Source organism: Zosterops lateralis, assembly GCF_965231275.1.
Source record: "Zosterops lateralis genome assembly, contig: HAP1_HAP1_SCAFFOLD_213, whole genome shotgun sequence".
In the NCBI taxonomy this organism is placed as follows: Eukaryota; Metazoa; Chordata; class Aves; order Passeriformes; family Zosteropidae; genus Zosterops; species Zosterops lateralis.
Genome location: NW_028154480.1, coordinates 623 through 10,371, shown reverse-complemented (window position 1 = coordinate 10,371; position 9,749 = coordinate 623). Strand labels below are relative to the sequence as shown.

The following is a 9,749-nucleotide window of genomic DNA, read 5'->3' as shown; positions in this document are numbered from 1 at the left end:
TTTTCCCCTCACTAGAGAAAAAAAAAAAAAGCCCCACATTTTGCTACACCAGCTATCATTTAAGTTGCAAACCCAAGAAAGACAAATTTTGAAGTTACCTGCTGGTAGAAGAGTTGATAGTATCTTTTGCTTTCAGAATAATATCACTTAGTCCTGCTGCCAGTTTCCTAAACAAATGACTGGCATCTCTACACTGTGAACCAACCAAGTAACTCAGGTTTGATAATAGCAGCACTTTCCTGTTTCAACTGAACTCAGCGCAGTCTGAGAGGTTTTCACCTTTCTTTTTTACTTGTCTTTTTATCTAGCCCCCTAGAAAGCATAACTAAGTTCCTCCTAAAGTTGTTTTCATTTGCATTTAAATGTAAACACTAATACCATAAATGTAGTGTATACAAAAGGCACAAGACAATTAGATTTGTGTTGCTGAAACTTCCTTGACTTTGAAAGTCAAAAATGCCTTCTTAGGATCAGTAAACTCTGATCTTAAGAAAGCTGCTAGCTCCTAACTTAACTGAATGGGATTTCCTATGTGCAGCAGCTTGGCTTTTTGGTATTGCAATCCAAAGTCCATTGTCCTGTAAATGCAAATATCACAAGTTATAACAGTAAGTCTCTTTGACTGTACATGGTATTCATTAAGTTATGCAGTAAGAAAGGCAGTGTCTTGAAGAAAAAGTGAAAAAAGAAATCTGAGACAAATATTGATTAACAGGAAATTGGGAGCTTGAACGACAGTGGCCCTCAGTAACTAACACAGGTTGGTAAACAACCTTTTGGATCAAAGTTCAGGGCCAACATTTGCTTCCCAAAGGGGTAAGAGCTCCAAATGGGACAATAAAATCCCATTTCATAGAACTATTTGGTGAGGCTTCTTCCATCAAAATCCCCAGCTGGCCAGTTTCATTCACACGTTCCCCATCTGAACACAGGCTTTTTATCACATCACTGAGCAGTGGCCTACTGTAGCATTCAATTAGCCAAAGGATTTTTTCCCCCCCCCCTCAACAACTTTTCAAACTATTGGTAGAGCAGACCTGAGGGAAACAGAGCTTTTACAATAATGTTTTCCAAAAAAAGTTCCAAAAATAGTCAGAAACTTCACTTAGGTCTTCTTTATCTTCAAAAATTGCTTATCAGGGGCTCAAGAGAAAATACAGTCCACCAAGCCACTAAACTATTCCTAATCAACACTGGCTGTTCTCCCAGTTCATAAAGCCAGTAGTGCAAAAATTTGATTTTAAAGTCAACTACTTAAAACAATTTGAATTAAAAGATAAACTTTCAAAACCAAGCCAAGAATGTGAACTGATAGTAAGGAGGTCACATTTTTCTTATGCTGAATATCAAAGTAAAACCAGCCATTGAATTTTTACAATTGTAAACGCAGACAGTTCTTTTTTCCACTTTCTAGTACTCAATCATCCTTCACCATTCAAACCCAGTAATTTTAAGTTGAAGCATCCTTTATATGGTTCAGAAGTAGTATGTTTAGTTTCGTGTTTCAAGCAGTGACATGGAGACAGCTAATCATCTGTCAGTTTGTTTTCTGAGCACATCCATAGAGGAGCAGACAGGAGCAGCTGGCCAACAGGGCTGATATTTGGAAGAATGCATCTTGCTTCCAACAACAGCTTGATCTTAAACTGGAACAGAATATTAATCACAAAACACATTATTGGAATCAAAGAATATGTAAAAATTATGTTATTGTAACAAGTCTCATCAACTTGAAGGGGAAAGTGACTAACAGCAGAAGAAAAATCCCACCCTGAAGAGGAACCCAATAAGACTGTTCACAGATATGTTATTAATCTACTTCAGGATGACAGTGATAAGTACTAACTACACAGCAAGCAGGCCACCAGTTTATAAGATGACACGAGCTATTTTTACAGTACTTCCAGATACTGACATAATTAAAAAACAATTCTCTGTTACATTAGTGTAAACTACATCCGGCACTTTTGGTAATTAGTCCTCTGCTGAAATATGAAGGATTATGGGATACAGGATATTGAACAGATCCTTCAGTGGGACAGAAATTATAATTCTAACACATTGGCAGGGGCTGCGGGCTGTATTTTTCATATCTAAGATGGAATTACTTGGTTTGTTTTTTGTTGTGGTGACTTCAGCAGTTTTACTAAAAGTATTCTATTCAATCTCTAGGAAAAAAATATAGCTTAGATATTGACAATAATGTAACAAACTTAAATGTAAAGTAGCTAAAAGAAGTTTTTATATAAGGGCTCTTATTCCAGTAAGTGTCTGTCACATAAATGTAGACAGTAACTATCTTTTTTGTTACTTCTCCAGAAAGTTTTAACTGCCACACAGAAATATCTCAGAGCTAAGGGTACAACCAATCTGGTGCTTATGCTCATGCCAAAGAATTACCAGTCCTTACTACCCTTCTGAAAGTGCATGAATCCAAGCAAGGCAAAACCAACTTCCACGAGCCCCTTTACGTGACTTCAGACTTACTCTTTGGAACATAACCTCCTCTAAAAGTAGTCTCTCTTTAAGAAGCCATGTTTTAAAATGGATGCTTCCAAAAAGAAAAAACACCAAAACAAAGCCCTCAAACCCCACAGAGTGAAATAATCAGACTGCAAACACAACTCTTTCTCAGATGGGACTAAAAGAAGAAAATGTTTAAGAAAGAGTACAAGACATTTATGAAGCTAAACTGATGGAAAACCTGCCCACTTCTAGTATCTTTAGAAGAGTCATAGACTGTGTTCGATATTCAGAGTAATCTGAATGACAAAGTTCCAATAAAATGTACACACTCTTCAAATAAAGATTAAAGTTTAAAAGCTATTACTTAAGTAAATGAAGTGTTAGGACTTTGGAAAGTAGAACTGCAAGCCGAGAAAACTAGTTGCAATTAATGGTATTTTTGTAACAATCCAAGAATCTATTCCTTTAAAGTCTGTCTCCAATATTTTACTCTTGATTAGTGATGACATGTAAGACATTAAACTAACTGAAGGTAAGTAATTTAGTCTTTTCCAGAAGTTGTTGTTTTGTTGAAAGAACTGACAGATTAAAGAGAGCAGAAATGCAACGTTTTACATTTTGAACAAATGGTTAGAAATGAGGGGTTTATATTCCATTAAAATATCATACACAGAGCAGTGAAAATTGCAGTCACCATCTGAGTTTCCTTCACTCATCTCTTTAACTCTGCTCTTCTGACACCCACATTTTCAACACCTCTAACACTTCACATCATCATCAGATGTACCTATATCTGGAACTGTGTCTTCATGACTGAACACAAAACCAGAATGCAAGGGCCAAGAGGTTTTTAAATTTCTCTTATGAACCAAACTGAACTTTCAAGAACTTTTTGGTACAAGCTATGGGCCCATCTGTTGGTATGTGCACACCTACTAGTTTAGTAATCTGCCTTGACAGTGCAATACCATTCCTTAATGGGTTTAGTAAGAATCACTGCAGTTCCCTGATGACTTTCCATGCCTTTTTATTTCTTCCATGAAGGACCACGAGCAACCTCACAGTCATGACAACATGTCCAAGAGTCATATCCCACATAAATGAAGGACATTCACTTTAGACACATTATCAGGATGACTGAAAGGTTCTTCCAACAGCTGAGAAGAAATTACCTTGCTGGAACAACTCCTCTGTACCAATCATTTGGTATGCAGAAATTCTTAGGGTTGAAGTCAAGGTTTTTTTCAGTTTTTAAATACAAAATAATTTAATTCCATAAGTTTTGGTGGAGTTAGCTATATTCAAGTACTAGAATGAGTGTGATGATTGTGTTCATTCTCCACAACCCAGGGTAAAGGTCAGCTTCTGTTATGTACCTAACAGAATTTACTAGCTGCTTCTCAAACTTGCTTTCTGGGAAGTCTGTGTTGCAAGATATTAATGCAAGAACTCAAGAAAATCTCAGCTGTTTTTGACAACAGATGATTAAATGCTCAGGAAGTCATACGGACACCTTTTGTCTTCAGTAGGCAGTATGTTTTTACTATTAAATAGGATGGAGCTCAGTTCCTGACTCAGAGCAAGACACTTATTTATACTAATATAATAATAGCTTATATATTAGACTATCTTTTTTGCTTCATCATTTGATAGACTTTTACCTGTTTTAGCAGACAAAGCTATGATCTTTGCATTCAGTATTAAGAACCAGCCTAATTTTCAAATTCAGTGTTACAAATATTGGCTGAACAGCTTGAATACTCACAATTTCAGTATTTTTCTTAAGAAAGGGAATAATAATAATAATAATATTATATTGGACTATTACCTAAAACCCAATGAGTATAAGGACCAAACTAATTTGCAAACATGACACATCAAGAAATAGGAGGTTTAGTTTAAAGTTATGAATTCATGTGCTACTACACATGGTAAAAAAATTAATTGAAGAAAACAGATAGGATGTGTTTTAGTAATTTTCTTTAGTGCATTCTTCAAATAGTACGGAATAATCAAATAAAATACTAAATACATAGAATATTAACATACCTTTCCTTATATATTCAGATGTTTCTTTTAAGGGAAATTAGGTTTCATTTTCCATGGTTAATGCAGGATTGCTCATACCTTAAAAGACAAAAAATAGTATTCTCCTAGGAAAAAGTCTCATGTCTATTTCAGCAAATAATACAACCTTGAATTAACAATGATTTTAATGTCATTACTCTATTACCAGGTCTAGTCCTGTCCTGTGTCTATCACACAGCTTTTCATTGGTTGCAAATAGCTGTCAACTCATTTATAGCCAATTTGTTGGCAAAGGTGCTCTCAGGCCTAACTTAAAAAATAATTAACACCTACTGGTATCAGTGTTCTGATATCCCTTGGTGAGGTTTAACTGGGAAAGGCACAGCAGCCTGACACACAGAACTTCCTACAAGCATGTATTTAAGAAAAGCTTCATGAATTTTGGTTCATGGATACAAACCACGTCACCGTGGTCATTGTTGGACTATATCCTCCAAAACTATATAACACAAATATTGCAGCATTAAGTCAACTCCTTACCAACTCTGCCCTTTTCAGCCTTTGCAGTAGTTTCTGACCAAGACGGTGTATCTGTAAGTAGGTGGCTCTGGGAATCACGCAACGGCTTTGCAGGAAACAGATGGTTCTCACTGTAGTGCCGATAAAAAGAACATTAGTGAACTGCAGTAATTTTTCATCATCTTACCACACAATACAAACAGTTTGTCACACACAGTATTTTCCTTACCCCACTGTGCTTCTTGTCTGATGAATCACTACTTTTTTTATCATTACATACATTACATGTAGTTGCCACAAGTGCAAACACAATCTAATAAGTACAGGGATTTTTAATTTGCTATTTTATATTAATGCATGTACTTCAGCCCCAAATACACTCTATATACCTATATATTCTTCACTACAACAAACTTGACATGATAAATAGTGGAGAGAACCACTCCAAAATCTCTTTCCTAACATAAGCTACAGAATGCTGGGGTAAGATAAAATGTCAGTAAACAGCTAGCTGAAATGTCATATATTTCTTTTATGAATAAAAGATTATCAGTATGATTCCATTATCATTTCTTAGCCACATATTCACTATACTTATCATACTTACATAAATGTTTCAAAAAACATGCAATATGAATTTATTTAAAGGAGAATATGCATACTTTTCACACTTTAAATATGTCATGTCCATCAAGGATAAGAATTAATAAAACATGTTCTGTTATCAGCAGAAACAACACTTAATATTCAGCTTGCTGTGCTTTGGCCCAAGTGCCATTAGGGACAATTCCCTTACATGAAACAGCTTTCAGAAAAAGCAGGCATCCCCCAAAAGCCATACAAGGCAATGGATTTGTATCAGAGGCAGACTGACTAACCACCTCATACCTATGCATAAAGAATACTGCTGATAATGATGGTTAGGCAGGTGTGAAAAATTCAAGTCCTGGGATGCCACTGAACTGAGACAAAGCATGTCAGGAGAAAAACCCACCCCACCTCACTTCCATAAATTTAAATATAAATCTGAGGATTTTCTGATTTACAGCTTAACTGCTAAAATATGACCCGGATTTACTAAAAGGATAGTCTTCATTTGCTTACCACTTTTAAGTATATCATACATCATTCTGTTTATGTGTACATAGTGAAAAAAAAATCTATTTGAAATGGGCAACAAAAAGCAGATTACCTTTTGGATGTTGAATTAAGTCCACCAGGTGTGGAAGCTTGCTCAGGATCCTGATTAACAAGGCAAGTTGGAAAGGAGCAACCATCCCCTAAACTGAAAAATTCAGAATTAGTGTCATACGTACAAAGAACTCTCAACTTAGAAAAACTTTTTTAGTTAAAGTATTACTATATCTTATTTCCAAAAACTAACTATCCCCCAAACTCACTGTGATTATTCAACAGTTTAAACAAATGAAGCATTAGGAACAGCATACCTTGAAAACACAGGCAGCAACCAGTATTTCTTCTCATCACCAAACACCTGCCTTAGGTTTTTGCTGAAGCCCAGGCTAAAGCCATTCTTATCTGTTCTGTGACGAAATATGGGAGCTCTGAATACCTCTTAAAAGAAAAAAATTAATTAGATAGACCTCTTTGCAGGTTAGCACGTTTAAGTCTCCCACCAGTACTTAGGCAATTGCACTGCAGGTGCCATCACCCAACAGGAAAGGCTGTACTGCCCAAATGACTGAGAAAGAGACCAAGTGCACTCTTGGAAGCCAAAGTCAGTGCTACACAGGCACTGTGTGTGTGGAGCAAGTGCAATGGCTGGGGAAGGGTGGAGGCCTCCTTCACCCTCCTCTCCCATCAAGACAAGGAAGAGTGAGGAACTCAGTTTTTAAGAAGGCATGTATGTTTACATGAAGATTTCAGCATGCAACTATACCACAGACAGTGTTCAAAAAAGAAAAACCTAAACAAAGGGTTTATTACAGAAAACGTAATGGAAAACAAGAAAAAGTTAACTTACTTTAGTAGTAAGACTAGCTTTTCACACACTGGGGTATGAAAATACAGTGTGTTTTTGCCACTGCATAAAGAAACGTCTTTGCTCATAGACCCAGATTATTCCCCCTAGCCATCCAACCTAAATTTCTGGAGAAGAGCTAAATATAGCTTCAAGTGTTGCAAAGTGCCTGAAGCAGAAAATTCATTCAGTTTCCACCAAGTGACTGATAGCCATTTAATTCCCTTAATTTGCTATACATAGCAGGCAAGCTCTGATGTCCTGACAGTACATCTCCCACAAACCATGTCATTGCCATGCTCAGACTGCCCTTCTGCAGTCAAACCTCAGCTATCAACTGCTGGAAATGACCTTCCACATGCAGTGTGCATTAATTACAGTGGGTTTTAAAGAAGGGGGAAGGGAAAATGGGGCACCCTTTTAGATGCCCATATTAAGCTAGGAAAAGAACTCCCAGGATAATTTAAGCACAGTCACACTTAAAGCTATCATGGCTTCATTACTAAATTACCACATTTTTAAGGCTTCACATATCAAGAAATTTCCCAAAGTAAAATGGAGAGAGACACTAAGATCTTTTGGAGTAATTTAAGTATGCAGGAAACATGTTATATTACCAGTATGGATTTCCATTTGTTTTGAAACCACAGAATGTTGAATTAGAAGTGTAATTATGATTATCTCTGAAGAAAATTTTTGCACTAAAATTATAAGATCAGTTTATAAACAGAACACTAATTTATTTCTGTTCAAATAAGTAGCTTTAATAAAACCTTTCTCTACTTATAACTAGATAGAAATTAATGCCAGTAAAAAATTATTCAAAGTCAATGAATTGTTAGAATATTGAAGAAACTCAAAAATCCCAGAGGAAATCTTGAAGTAAACAGGCTCTCTTCCATTGATACAGATACCTATTTTCACACTAAAATCATCATTAATCATCATGAACAAATCCAAAGAGGACTGGAAAAAACAGGTCAATTCATTGGCCTGACGTAAATCAGGTTACGTCAACAGGAAAGCATTTAGAGATTTAGAAACTGTAGTGACCATATTGCAAATTTGCATTATTACAGTTCAGCATGCATTATTACAGTGCAGCATGCAGAACAGGCACTCAAGTCTTCCACACTTTATTTATTAAGTTTTGTGATCAGACACATGTGCATTCAAGCATTACGTGTGCAAGCATGCAGTAGTCCTTCTAACATTTATTAGAAATTTATCTTGATTTTATTTTAATTTTTTTAGTTTATTCAGTTTCTGTTAACAAACTAGGTGGAAAGCAGTGAGAGCAAGAATATTAAGTCTATTAACAACTTTGCCCTTTGGGGCAAGAAAGAGTCAAAATTTCCAGGCAGCAGAAGAACTTGGGAGACTTCTAACCAAGATCCAAGGAGCTTCTGTAGAATTGACCACTTCCTCCATTACCCCCATGCATATAATATACATTTATTATTTATTTTTTCGCTGTCAAACACAGAAGCATTAAATCTACTTACCTAAGGTAGATTTGTTCTTGCTGACAAGCCAACAGTGATACCCAAAGAGAGAAGACAAACTGACAGAAAACATTGCCGCAGCAAAGAATAAAAACATGATGTGGAACTTGGCTTGAGTATCAGGAAGGCCATTCTAAGAATTAAAAAAAAAAAAAAAAAAAAAGCCATTAGAATTGGGGAAATAGCTGTTTCATTTGATTATTTATAATCCTCTATTCAGCCAAATCAAATTCAGCACACAGACAAATACGCCACACAACAAGAATATCAATACAGGGATGATACACCTTCTATGTACAGACAGCCATGCAAATAGGTTGGTGACAGCATCTAAGTTAAAGAAACAGGCCCTTTTTTGGGAAATTTTAACTACTGAGAGCAAGAATCTGAAATTTAGATCTGAACTTTGAAATGTCTTTTAGAGAACTGTCATTTGGAAAAGTGAAGGCTATGATTGTATACATAGGCTATACTTTTGCCCATGACATTAGGAGATCCTAGTTTACAATGTAATGCCTTGGAATCACAGAATGCCTTGGCTTGGAAGAGACCTTAATGATTATCTAGTTCCCAATGCCCCGCCATGGACAGGGTCACCTTCAACTACACTAGGTTGCTCAAAACCCCATCCAAAGTGGCCTGGAACACTTCCAGAAATGGGGAATCAGTAACTTCTCTGGGCAACCTGTTCCAGTGCCTCACCACCCTCACAGTAAAGAATTTCTTCCTAATACCTAGTCAATATCTGCCCTCTTTCAGCTTAAAGCCACTTCTCTTTGTCCCATCACTACATGTCCTTGTAAAAATGTCTACCTTTGGCTTTTTTGTAGGTCCCGTTAGAATCTTAGATTTCTTGCACAGCAGTAGCTTAACACAATTAAAGACAGTAGATTAGAGTACTTACTGTCCAAAACTTGATAAAGTACTGCAAATCTGTTGCAGCAATGAAAAGACAATACAGTAGCGAGTAAGCCAAGAAGAGAAGAAAAAATTTGTAATTGGAGAATCCTACACAGTTGTTCACCCTGATAAAAACCAACAAAAAAAGACATAAAAATTAAATGTCATGAAAGTATTCTTTGCTTTCATCCAATTAAAATTAAGCTTACTTACTCTAAAAACATTTATACCAGCATGTAAACCAAGTTTTGCTTCTCATCTCTGCTGCCTCAGGCTACTGGAATGGATTTAGCTTCAAGTCTTGAATTAGTGTAGTAACCCAAATCAAAACACCACCACCATCACCACCA

General features: G+C 36.2%; 1 protein-coding gene across 1 annotated transcript; it reads right to left on the bottom strand.

The window, feature by feature from the left end:
• Positions 1–1,208: 1,208 nt before the first annotated feature.
• On the bottom strand, positions 1,209–9,524 carry LOC310923701 (palmitoyltransferase ZDHHC2; the record flags this gene model as incomplete). Its single annotated transcript, XM_083885629.1, has 7 exons — positions 1,209–1,646; positions 4,516–4,593; positions 5,035–5,144; positions 6,206–6,298; positions 6,462–6,588; positions 8,500–8,632; positions 9,404–9,524. Coding segments are annotated over 6 exons (625 nt in total), but the record flags the coding sequence as incomplete, so codon positions are not given.
• Positions 9,525–9,749: the final 225 nt, after the last annotated feature.